We start from the raw sequence: 13,859 nt of genomic DNA on the forward strand, positions 1-13,859 counted from the left end.
AGTTTTTATTTTATTTTATTTTTATTTATACATTTATTTATATATATATATTTCGTTCGTTATTTTGTTTTTTTGTATTTAAAAATTTTTGTTCTATTTTCTTCGTATTCGAAAAAGCTTAGCCTGATGATGGCCAATAGAGTTGGCTGAAAACGTTAGCTTTTCATTAAAAGTTTTCTCAGCAAATTAAGGTGTTGTGTTTTTTTGAGTAATAGAAGCCATTCTTCAGGTTAAGTCTTAATCCTTTCCCTCTCTCCCACCAGGGAAATTTCAAAAAATCCCTTCTTAGTGTGCATTTTCATGACATACCCTAACTGTGTACCAAATTTCACCTCTTTGGGTTCAACAGTTTTCTCTGGGCAATGATGAATCAATCAGTCAATCACTCAGTCAGTCAGGACAAGTAATTTTATATATTTAGATTATAATTTAATGGAATTGAATAAAGTTAATAATGATTTTATTCTTTAATTTATGCAGTCAATTTCCCTATTATATTTATTTTAGTGAAAATCTAATATAATATATAATTTTAGACCACTTCAAAGGATAACAACAGGAGGCATTTTGGCAAGTGCTGCTTTTATTGTTGCTGCTTTTGTGCAAATTGCATTAGAGGTATTTAAATAATTATTACTACAATAATTTTTATTTGTATGTTTAAATTTCCAAAAAAGTTACTTAATTGAGCCTTATATAAGTTAAATATTATCTGAGAATTAGAATTTAATTTCTTATTCATCTGATTTAATTAAAAACCCTTAGTTATTTATATTTAGATTATTTATTTCTCATCATTATGATATGGTATAGATACAAATAAGACTTCAAATGCTTAAATTTTTTCAAAATTATAAACATTAAACATTTAGAAAACAGTCATTATATGTCTATTTTTTAAAATTAAATAACCTTATGTTATTTTCATTATTATTAGAATTGTATTTTAAAGGTAATAAATGTAAAAAAAACTTATTCAATTTATCACTAGCTGTCTACCCACAGTTTCGCCCACATTATATCGAATTTTCTCGTGGAAGTAAGATATTTTCTCGCAGTAAAATGTAGCCCATGTCCATCTCCAACATGTAAGCTATCTCTGTGCCAAATTTTATTAAAACCTGTTTAGTGGTTTACACGTGAAAAGGCAACAGACAGACAGACAGAATTACCTTTGAATTTATAATATTAGTGTGGATTAATATGAATTTCTGCTATAAGGGGTATGTGAGTTTAATCTCTTTCTTAAAGTGGTACGCAGGAAAATCTAATTGGGAACCACTGCTTTATGATATATTGGAAGCTACTGAGCTCTCTCATCTCAAAAAGACAGTGACTTTTGAGAGAATTATTATTATTATCACAATAAAAAGCTATTTTAAAAGCAATTATTTTAAATTTTATTATAATATTTCTTAATAAATAATAATGTAAAAATAATTTACAAAAAATTTTATTATTTTTTTATTTTTTAAGAAATCTTTACCAGTTTTACCAAGTGAAGGTTTATCCCAAGTATCAGTGATTAACACTTTGCCATGCAATATAAGCTTAAGTAGTTCTCTGTCTAATGTTTCTTTTGTTGAGGTAAATAATCTTTTAATATTCACTTATTTTAAATTGAAGTTTTATATTAATGATGGAATCTGCTGTGTCTTTTATGGAATAAATTATTTTAAATTTTCTTATTCTTATTTAAATAGATGATAGATCTGAAAGATATTAAAACCAATCACTCACATGAAATGGAATTTTTTGCTACTAATTGCAGTTATTTAAAAACAAATTCACTATCTTATAATTTATTTACAAGTGATGCAGAACCTGTGAGAGTGATGATGATTACAGATATTAATAATCATCTAAGTGTTTATGAGGTAAGATTTATACAATTATATCTTTATTAAATATATATAAAGAACTATATGCGAAAACAAAAATATGATAAATTCTTAACTATTTGAAAAATAAACACAAATATAGATATTTATCCTATTTAGTTAAAAGAAAAATAACATTCATTTATTACATCAATAATTGAAACAAAATAATTAATCAGTGATTCAGTAACAAAATAATTAATCAGTTTCAAGAAATTGCAATTATTAACATTGCATATTAGATTTCTCTGTTTTTCATTATGCACTTCAAATATATATATAAATTAAATGCATCAGGGATATCAAATTAAGTTCATTCAAATGTCTAATGTTAACAAATAGTTCTATATGTAAACAAAAATTTATTCTTTGTAAATTAATAGGTTCAATGTAAATTTAGAGTTATGTTTTCTCTAGCTGTTTTTGATGAGTGAATTTCTAATTTGTAACTATATAATTGTCAGTGTTTCTATGATCTCAAAATCATTACATTCTTACAATACTTTAGTGTGATATTGACAAGTATCGTAAGTATCTGATGATATTAGATCTTGAAACCAGTCTATCTCATATTCTCTTGAAAATGTAAAAGAAAATATGAGATATACCATTCATACTGATAGTAAGTCTAAAAAGTCAAATTTATTTTAATCTGACTATTTTAAATTTTCTTTAATTAATTAATAATGAATATAAAATCTTCAAAATAAAATAATTATTTCATATGTTACATAAAATTGATAAATAATCATAAAATTCATTTGTTCAGTTAAAAGCGGAACCACAAACCAATTGTAAATATGAAAGTATGGATTTGTGGGATAAATTAGTGTGATGTTTGTAATGACAAGTACGTAGACCAGCGAGCGGAATAGTACAATAAATACTTGACAGACTTCCCAAAACAAAGTATTTTATTTTCGCTTACAAACAGGTTCTTTAAGATCCCAACTCCATAAATACTTTCTTTACAAAAAGGCATTAAGTACAGTAATACCCCGAACTTATGCGATAGGTGGGACCGAGTGATAACCACATAAGTAGAATTCATGTAAGTCGGGGTATAATTTCGCATATAAATACATACAAATAATTTTTAATTGGGGCTGTAGATTAAAGAAAACAATACAGTAGAGCGTTGTTTATCTGAATCAATTGGGGACTGGGGTTGTTCGGATAACCAATTACGCACGAAAAAATATATTAACCTATCCCGTGTTGAAATTTTTCTCCGTTGCATGTCGCTTTGCGTTGGATTTTCGTCAATGTTATGCCTAACATAAACTTTTTAAAATAATAATCGTGCCTATTGTATCGCTAAAAATTATTTCTTTAGTTTGTACAAACAAAATAAATATATTGAAAAATATAAAAACAATAAAAAATTATACTTCAGAAGTTAATTTAGTATCAAAAACGTAAAATATTTGAGTAGCCCAAGACATAGCCAAAGATAGCAAAGATTGCCACAGCACTAGCGAAAATTTAAATTTGCCAACAGGAATTCTTTCGGATAACCGACTTTTGGATAAACGACACTCTACTGTAACTTAGAAAAAAATGTTTAATAAAATCTTAGATAATATATATGTATGACAAATTATATTATTATACAATTTTTCACATTTACTTGATTATCACACCATAATTTTAACATTGTTTCCATCTCAGGGATAATGTCGTGACGTTTACGAATGATGCTTGAATTTAAAGACTGAGCATTTTTTACAGCTTTGAGAATTTTTTTTTTTACCTTTTATAATTGTTCTGACCGTTGATTCCGGTAGATCAAACTCCTTTGCCAATTCACAAATTTTCATTTTTGTATTGAAGTCTTTAATAATGTTAACTTTACATTCCAAAGATAAAGTTTTCCTTTTCTTGTTTGATGCAGAAGAATCAGTTCTACTTTGTTTAGATGACACAGTAGAGTCTCTCAAGTCTCCATAGATATAATAAACACAGAAATAAATAACACAAAATAAATTGTAGCTATGCGTCGATTCCGCGCGACATGTCCGAACATATAAGCTGAACAATAGTGTGGGGGGAGTGAGTAATCAAGAGTTGCATGGTGCTCAAACAAAAGACGAATTGAATAGATTTGAAAATCGCGTAACTCCAGGTTCACATAAGTAGGGGTAGTGTAAGTTGAGGTATTACTCTACTGGCTTACAAACAATGAAATATATTAGCAAGACAACTATATATGGGCCGAAATTTACAAGTAATATTTATATACTAACTTACAACTAAGGAATAGGAAGGGCAGTAGACGAAGATTGATAGAATAAGAGGAAGATTGAAATACCGGGGTTTTTCTTTGCTTCGCAATCTTGGGTGGGACACCACTTCAAACTTTTCTCTGAGACTTTAGTTGTTCTTTTTTGTACATTTTTGTCCAATACTAATTTAGTATCTTCTTTCACAGTTACCATCAGAAATTCTTCTTTATAAACTTCTCGGCTCCTTGAAGTCTCCAGACGTCCTACTTGCGCCTTGTCCTACCTTCACACATCTGCTCTTTTCAAGAGCTCAACCAAGAATGTATTGTCCAATTCTTTCACCCACACCATGGCCTTATCTCCTCTTTTGTTTTTCTGGTTTTTCCAAATCGGTAATCCCATTCACAGGGAAAAAGGGTTGGAAAGGAAAGTTCTAGAAGAAGTTAGAACAAAGGAACAAAGAAAAAGGCTAAAACTTACTTAAATTAATAAATACATAGATACAATATTATGGCTGACAGCCACATTAGCATTAATACTTTTTTAATAAAAACAAAAAATTTAAAAATCTGCTATAATGACAAATTCATTTTAACACTGTGAGATTAAGCAAAAGGAAAATTTATTTTGATGAATTTGTAAAATTGGTCCAATACCATGGCTTTCACTTTGAATTGGCTCCACTTTTCTTCATCAATGAGGTTAATATGGAAGATGTATGTGTGTATGATAAAACTGCCTCATGTTGTTTCTGCAATGATGTGTTGTGGTTAACTGATTTTTCCAGTGTAATCCAGAGGAGTTACACTGGAATTGGAGATTGTTCCATTGGAGATTTGTTCCATTGGAACAAATCTGTTCCATTTGTTCCATTGATCCATTGGAGTAATCTATACATTACCCTTGCCAGAAAGTCATAATGGAGAAAGAATTGCCATTGCAGTTGCAACTATAAAGCCTCAAATGTGTGTAGGAAGAGGTTAATTATAGACAGGATGTCCAAATCATAAGTGAAAGGCATATTGAACTTTATGTCAGCAAAATTTAAAATATTTGGTTGTAGCAAAATGTTACATAACTATATAACTAGGATAAATGTACTGTATGAAAGTTGTAAAGCTACATTTGATACACTGTGTATAAATGTAGCTTCTGCATTCCATACATAGCTATATATATCAAATACAGAATATAAGGAAAATAAAAACTTATTTTAAAATTGAAGTTGAATTATAAATTTATAACAATTGTTAATATGACTTAATCATAGGAATTCATTTAGTTCAGATATTAAGTTATACACAATGTAGATTCAAATTGGCTTATAAATTAAATGATTAGAATGATAAATCAATGCCAATGACAGCTTATAATATTTTAAATTTCCCAGAGTTGAATTTTGCAACAAAAATACATTTATATACAATTCTATAGTACAGTGTAATTTTTATTTGTAGGTTCCAGATAAATTTGAAAAACCAGATAAAGGTGAATCTAAAATACGTATTCTCTTTGCCTCCAGTCTAATTCCTCCAATAAATTCAACAATTACATTTTATTTGTCATTAAATGACAAAACCACTGAACTTAAGTCTAACTTCTCCGTCAATGAACAGAATGGAATATTTGGTTTCACAGATTATGTTCAAGTTGATCCTGGAATGTAAGTAATTTTAAAATTGCAAAATTTTAAGTTATATACTTAATTTATTTTGTGTATATATGCTCCCATTTCATAGTTATTTTTTCCAATTAATACAGTAATAAATAAAGTTATGCATGTGAAATTGGAGAGGTGTCTGGCTGATATTTGTAATTGTACTTGTACTTCTCCAGTAAAAAGTATAATTTAATAAAATGGGATGCTCTTTTCTCAGTGAAAAGATAGATCTAGATACATAACATACATATCATAGAGCAGTGTTCCGCAAGCTTTTTCTATTCACGGCACACCCATGACTCAACATGTCTCAACATGGCACACCAAAATGTTATTCCCCTCAAAAGCGTATGATATGATACTATTAATAGAATCACGTAATGTCACTAACCTATTATTATTATTATTATTGTTATGTTTTGAGTTATACTCGGTTCACACCGGTGGCTGTGTACTATGCCGGACCAAAGTCAAGGCATAGCAACCAAAACAAAACTAAAATTAAATAAGTGTGTCAGTGTGTGTGTCTATATTCAGGAATTTCCTAACAATGTGGCATGTATTCAATATAGTGGCCTTCTGTAGTGTGATGTATGTATTTCTACTCAATTGTAATGTTCCCAGGCTTTTGTGTAGCGTGTGTGGTATCACACCTGTACAGGAGAGAACAACAGGTACAATAACTACCCTATCCATCCTCCACAGATGCCTTATTTCCTGGGCGAGTTCTGTGTACTTGCTAATTTTTTCAGTGCATGTGTTTTGTACATTGTGAGTGTTTGGAATGGCTATGTCTATAATGTATGTGATTTTATTGTGTTTGTCAATGAGTGTGATGTCTGGTCTGTTGTGGTAAATTGTTTTATCTGTGATTATGGCTCTGTCGTAATACATTTTGTGCGTGTTATTTTCCAATACTGTCTGTGGAATATACTTGTAGTATGGTTCGTGGATGTCTGCCAATTTGTGTTTCTTTGCAAGCTCTTGGTGTATTATATTTGCTACTTGATTGTGTCTATGTAAGTAATCTGTCTGTGCCAAGAGCTTGCAACCAGAAGTGATGTGTTGTATAGTTTCTGGCATGATGTGACATTTTCTGCATGTGTCATTTGTGAGTGTTGTATCTTTGAGTATGTGTTTTCTGTAGTTTTTAGTATTTATGACCTGATCCTGTATGGCAATCATGAATCCTTCCGTCTCCCCAAAGAGGCATCCCCGATCTAACCAGCTGTTTGACGCAGTTTTGTCAACAAAATCCTGGGCCAGGTCGTAAGGATGCCTGCCATGGAGAGCCTTTTGAGCCCATGATTGCTTAATGTTGTCTATGCTTTTTATATGTTGTGTCATGTCTGTATGTTGTGAGTGTAAGTTTAATGGTGTGTTATTTGAGTCTGCTAGAGTTACTGCTTTATGTAACTGTGATGTTTCTTGTTTCTTGTAGAAAAACTCTCGCAGTGACTGTATTTGTTTGTAGTGAAGGTTAACTATGTCAATCAGGCCACGTCCGCCTTCTTTACGTGGAAGGGTTAATCTTTCTGTGGCGGATTTAGGATGATGTTGTTTATGCTTAGTAAGTGTTGTTCTTGTTTTCCTTTGGAGTTGCTCGAGATCTGTGTGAGTCCAATGTATAACTCCAAAAGAGTATGTGAGTACTGGGATGACATATGTGTTTATTGCTTTAACTGTGTGTTTTGCATTTAACTGTGTTCTAAGTATAGCGTTTAACCTACTTTGGTATTCTTTAATTAATCGTTGCTTTATTTGTGTATGTTCTGTTAGTTTGGCCTGTTGGAATCCTAAGTACTTGTAGAACTCGCCCTCTTCCATGGATTCAATAACGTCTCCATTTCCAAGTGCAAAATCTTCTTTCTTCAGGATTCCTTTTTCTATGTGAAGTTTTTTGCATTTGTCTAAGCCAAACTCCATTTGTATGTCCTTAGTGTATGAATGTGTGATTTGTAGGAGTTGATGAAGTTGTTTTTGTGTGGATGCATAAAGTTTTATGTCGTCCATGTGCATGAGATATGACAGTGTAAACTGTGTTGTTTTTCCATGTCTGATATTGTAGCCGCAATGCGTGTTGTTTAACATGTTGGATAATGGGTTCAGGGCTAGGCAGAACCAGAGAGGACTCAAGGAATCTCCTTGAAAAATTCCTCGCCTAATGAATATCTCATTTGTTTGTATGGAAGTGTTACTAACCCTGAGATGCAGTGAGGTTCTCCAGTGCTGCATAGTGTTTTCGAAGAATGCAACGAGTGATGGATGTATTTTGTACATGTGTAGAATATGTAGCAGCCAACTGTGTGGAACACTGTCAAATGCTTTTCTGTAGTCTATATATGCCATGTGTATGTTTCTGTGTTGTTTGTGTGCTTGCCGTAAAATGACTGAATCTATGAGTAACTGTTATCATTATTATTATTATTATTAAACAGACAACAACACCTGTGAGCAAATTTATTTTACATTTAATTTCTTAAAATACATAAAAATGCATGGCTTGTAATAAAGAATAAACGAACATCATCTTATTTCATAAGTGCTGCGGCACTTATGAGATAACACTTGAAATACAAGCATAAGAAGCACAGCAACTGTGATAAAAATATATAAATAAAGCTTGAAATTAATAGAATATGTAAAAGTTCATGTCCCACCTTACACCTTGTGACAGCACACCAGTTGCGGAACACTGTCATAGAGTGTGGTAGTGCTCAATAGTAGAGCTCAGCACACGTCTAATGTTAGAGTGCCAAATTGGACTATTAATGTCTTAAAGACCAACAAATTGATTTGGATGAAATTTAAAATATTTAGTGTCTATGATGAGCACTATAGAAGTCTTAAATTTTGAATAAATTTGTTGGATCGTTCTGGACTTATGCAACCTGAAATTTAGCATTTTTTCCACTAGATTTACAACAAGAGAGATTTTCCTGACTCCAAGCTACCGGAAAATCTAGGAGTTTGCATATGTTTAATAGCTCTTTCGAGAGCTGACCATGTTTTTTGTGTCCTTTTGAAGGTTTTTATTTAAAAATATTAAGTATTTATAAAATTATAGCCTATTTTTTAAATATTATCATTTCATTGCTCGATCATCTACCATGTGACGTAATGTTTTGCAATTACTTTTAATCTGTTAATTAATTTAATACAAGCCTAATGATTTAAAAATAGAATATTTATAAAATAATGTTCTATTTTACTTTTGTGGTTCTTATGAACCTATACATAACAAGGGAGAATATTGTAATTGTCAGTGGCGTGCCGTGACATTTGATTATAGGGAAGCTGTGTTTCTGTAAGAAGTCGACTTCCAGGGGCAGCCAGTCAGTGATGGTCTAGGGTCCATTCGTATTTGTTTGTTCGATAAGCAAGTAAAAACCGTAGACTTCTCTAAATGTATTTTTAATTAATAGATTATCTAGCACACTTAATAAATAAGCAAGTTCAATATAATTAACTCTGTTATATTAGATTTAATAGATTCTCTACGCCCTCTAAATGCCAATTCTCGCTTTGATAACATCTACTAATTAAAATTTAATATATCTATTAGCCGTAACTATCTTGTTATAATTTTCAATATTTATTTTATATTGTGTACTAATGTTAATAATGGATTTGTCTCTGATCACTCAACCATTTGATTGCATGTACTGTACAGTGCAGTACGTAGGTGGAAAAGATGCAAGTCCTTCTCTATCCAGGATTATAAGGTATACGATATATACTTAGATTTTAAACAAAACTCTTCCCAACGCTGATTTTAAATTGCTTACCATCTCTTCGCACTCATATTCAATATTCTTTCCATTTTTTGGAGTTTCTCAAGCTATTAACTTGCTTAATCTCGAGAACAGAGAAACGGAGATACATGAAACTTAAGACCAAATATAGAAAGCTTAGGGGCGGCATGTCCCGATTAACTATACATCATTCAAAAAGTTCTTCCCCGAAAGGAGTTAGATAACGACCGGCAGGAGCCAGTTGATTATTATATTTACAGTATAAAAAATTATATTTTTTAGAGCACTATCGGCCGCCAGCGTGCATGCACGCACTGCATACCTACCAAAATCAGCCCTGAGTCAATCCAAGTGTGACTTTGTCGGCCTCCCATCCATCTTTCCTATGTGTTATATGTATAACCTTTGGCCCGAGTTTGGTTAGATTTGTTGAAATCCGGTTGCGTTAGAAATAATTGGCTATTAAGATCCTAAAACACGTCGTGAACAAAATGGTCACCGAAATAATATATTGTGTAAGAGATATGGTACATTGCAGACCAACTAAAAACAATTTATGTGCAAATGTCTAGTGTACAATAAGAAACTGTTTATATGGAAGTGTCGCTACTTGTTATATTTTCAAGACCTACTATAACAAGGTGACAGCTGGATGTTTGAGTGGTTAAGACTTCGGTCTACTGCTCTGACATCGATTCGGGCTGTTGAGGAACCCAGGGCAGTCTGTCAAATCCCGTGACATACAGTCCTGTAGCCCACATTGTGGATCTTGAGAAACCAAAAATGGGTATAAAGATTAAGATCTTTAATGATCTTAAGTAAGAGTTAGCAATACTATGATCGAGATTTGTGCGCAGATAATTTCTTACCACACTAAATTTAACAGAAAAATTCATCACAAAGCCATTATTGATGCTAATGTCTGAAATTCTATTTAATCCATGCAAGATATGTGATTACCAGAGCCCCTTCGGCCGCCAATTTAAAGCGTTTTAATCTTTAAAATTGGCGTTTCCACTTACCGGGACGAGGACCCAGGGGTTGGATTTGTGGGAAGCGTGTGTTTGGGTTGTTTCATTGTGTGGAATTACACAGAACGTGACAATTGACATGTAAATGCGTGAGTGCGATAATTCGAGTAAAGGTTAAACAGTGTATATCTTCGTGTACAGTGATGTTATATGCATGCGTGTGTGTGTGTGCGATCCAAGAACATCTTCGGCATGTCTAAAAACAGAAAAGCAGTAAATTACGATACGAGAATAAGATGTGTTAAAAAATGAAACAAAAGCATTCTTACCATCGGAGATTTCGGAAAACATTCACTTGTACGATAAATGGCCACTTCGTCCTCTTCGTTGTAAAGTTGGGGAGGGAGATCCTTCTCCCTCCCAAATGTTCCTACAAAACACAGAGACAGTGAGAAAAGGAGAAGTTGATTCATTTATTATCTAAAATCAACATTATTACCTTTATAAGATAGTCTTTCTTCCCGAACAGTGTCATGAGGAGAGCGAAGGACCTGAACTAGCCTAACCTAACCTAACCTAACTTAACCGGAAGCTCAATCCTCGTAACAACTGTTTGGGAAGAAAGGTCAGTCGAATGTCGCGTCCGGTGAAGAAACGTGTCACGTCCTGGTGGTCACAATCGGGAGTCAAATCCGTTGTCATCGACCGAGTGTCACGTTCGGGAGACAAGTCCGTGAGAACATCTGGGTAACAGAAGGCCACGTCTGAGTAAAGAGGTCATGTCCGGGTGAAAAGTGTCGAATCCGGGTGAAAAGGACAAGTTGGGGAAAATCGAAGAGGATCACCGCCTAGGCCGAGGGAACCGCAGCCACCCGCAGCAACAAAACCGCGGTTCCTCGACTTTGGCGGCGCTCTCCTCCAATGCTTCCCCGTTCCGACTTCGGAAAGACGATGGCGACGAGCTCGCGAGCGCGGACTGAGAGGCAGACCACGCGAAAACAGACGAAGTCCAAGAGGACTCGTCACTCCCTATGCCTTCCTTAACAAGGCCTAGGGCCGGCTGATCCCTGACGACCTTGGCCAAGTGGAATGGACTCAGAACTCTCCCGCCTCCGGGAGAGTCCCACGCCACACGCACTGGGGGAAGGTCGTCACCACGCTCTGCCTCCCACTTGACGGTCTCCAACGACACCGAACTAATCGATTCGACAGAGACCCAGTCGAGCCCACGGTCCTCGAACGTCTCATCGGAGCCGTCCGAGGAACCCCCTCCCTCCGGCGCCACCGCATTCTTCCGTCGGAACCTCCGGCGAAACCACTCCAACATCTTCATTCTGAAAAAAAGAAAATTTGCAATTAGTCGATTAAAACAAAAGCTTAAATTAATGTCTAAATTCTTGCGAGAAAAGCAAAATGCTCACCGCAGCTGCCTTTTTAAATCTAAAAGATTCGAATCGGACCATCGAACGATGTGCCGAGATGTCTTCTGGGGCCGATTAACGCAGAAAAAGTTCAAGATTATACTCACGACGAATCGGAATTCGGATAGCAACCGGAAATTGCTAGAACGTTCCAACTGTATTTGCAGTAGAGACGACCGACCCGGAACGAAGAAACTCTCTTACGTGTAATTTGTACTTGTACGACAGTAAATTAAAGACACGCCGCACGTAGCCATGAGGAAAAGGCATTCGAGCCCGAGTCGTAACAAGTGTTTCGTTCTAGAGCAATTTACCCTAACGTGTACGTCACATAAACGCAACGACGGCATTTAAAAGAGTTTCGTGCAAAGAAATTGCGAACGAGTCGACCGAAACACAAGACAAACGTAGGAAGAAGTGAAACGTGCCCACAGCCCAACTCGCCATTCGGGACACGAACGTTTAAGTGGCACAAAGCATTGTGCCACTTAAATGTTACGTAAGTGTGGAAGATCGACTGCACTCAGACCACCTTGTGAAAAGAGACAAAGAGCCTAAGGAAAAGAATTCTTTGTGTCCAGCCTGTATAGATAACTGTTAAGTGTATTAGTATTAGATGTGTTTGCAGACAATTTAATTCTGGCAAAATAAGCCATTGAAAAGCGTTGTAACTAATACATAAATTGCATGGAGAAGTCGGAGGTCAAAGGGCGAATTTTTTGACCCGTCGAACGAACATCCCATGCTTCAGAATACGGTCTCCGTCCATCAATGTTACCAGAGTATATTTTAGTTAAAATTACGATGGAATTCGTATTTAAAGTTAGTATTAAGTAATTTTTAATTGAATTTCTATAAATAATCCTTATTCTTTAACCGTGTTTATAAAATATAAATGAATTAATTACGAGAATAAACCAATGAGCAAATACTTAATCCGTTTTCGGCGCTTCGGTCGTTCGTTTAAAAGTACTAATTCACAAGCGACGGCAGATTTAAACGCCGATGTCGTCTCCGAAAGTTGGATTAAACGAAACGAAAATAAAATCTTACAGCTAGATAAATTCTAGTTAAAATATTACTTGGTATAACGTCGGCGTCCACAAGTCTTCTTAAAACCACGTTCTGGTTGAAAAGAACACTTGAAAAAGGCAAAAAACACAGCGAAAACAGGAGCAAAGAGCGCACACGTCCGCACAGCAAGCGAAAAACGTGCAAAGTGACGCAAAATCGTGTTGCAACAATAGAAACAGCAATTGTTGCCGTTTCTATGGAGATTAGAAAAGCGCGTAACGAATTCGAATGCAATTGACGTCATGGATTCTTTTTAAATTTTTAGGCTAAATATCTGCATTTTTTAGGTTTCTATCCCCGGAATGACGACGGATTGGGATCGAGAGACTCCCTATCACCCTCTGTCTTCGGTTTCCATTCTCCACAAGGGGTTGAAAGCGAGATTTTCTATAATCGAACGTCGCCACCCCAAAACTAGAACAAATCATTTCTCTCGTTCGTCCAGTATTTTCCGACGAATTTTCTGATTGACCGACAGCGCAATTTTTACTAAATTTCGTAATATTTCGTTAATCTGACGCCATTTTAAAAGCTGTTACCTGACGTCATCGAACATTGGTTATATTAAATATGCGTGTTATAGTTTAGTTACGTAAACGTTAAAGTAACTTGTATATTAAATAAGCGAATTTTATGAATTTACCTGACCGATAGAAAATATCCTGTATGTATTTTACACGAAACAATCAAATATAGATTTTTTCTATATTGAAACTGAGTAAAAGATCGTTCGTTTCGAGAAATGTAACTGTTTTTATAAAAGAATCGATCAAAACTAACGAGTTGCGTAACTTTCTCGGCTGTTGTGAGATTTTATTTAGAAAATAACTTTTATACTTTTAATTAAATTATAATAAATAAAATTGTGTGTGG

The 13,859-nt window shown here is 34.1% G+C and overlaps 1 protein-coding gene and 1 long non-coding RNA gene across 5 annotated transcripts in view; one reads left to right on the forward strand and one right to left on the reverse strand.

The window, feature by feature from the left end:
* The window catches only part of LOC111625642 (solute carrier family 15 member 1-like), a 93,882-nt gene that overhangs the window by 67,652 nt on the left and 12,371 nt on the right, over positions 1-13,859 (forward strand). For all 4 annotated transcript variants that reach the window (XM_023368855.1, XM_023368854.1, XM_023368856.1 and 1 more), the window contains 4 exons: positions 537-618; positions 1,477-1,587; positions 1,704-1,877; positions 5,563-5,768. In XM_023368855.1, coding sequence (XP_023224623.1) covers positions 537-618; positions 1,477-1,587; positions 1,704-1,877; positions 5,563-5,768 — 573 coding nt within the window. The remainder of the gene's footprint in view (positions 1-536; positions 619-1,476; positions 1,588-1,703; positions 1,878-5,562; positions 5,769-13,859) is intronic.
* Positions 11,293-13,859, reverse strand: part of LOC111625643 — a 9,274-nt gene continuing 6,707 nt past the window's right edge. Inside the window, exon 3 of the long non-coding RNA XR_002756753.1 lies at positions 11,293-12,960. This is a non-coding gene — a long non-coding RNA (uncharacterized LOC111625643). The remainder of the gene's footprint in view (positions 12,961-13,859) is intronic.

This window comes from Centruroides sculpturatus, unplaced genomic scaffold, assembly GCF_000671375.1.
Source record: "Centruroides sculpturatus isolate CEXI.00-Female unplaced genomic scaffold, Cexi_2.0 scaffold464, whole genome shotgun sequence".
Taxonomy (NCBI): Eukaryota; Metazoa; Arthropoda; class Arachnida; order Scorpiones; family Buthidae; genus Centruroides; species Centruroides sculpturatus.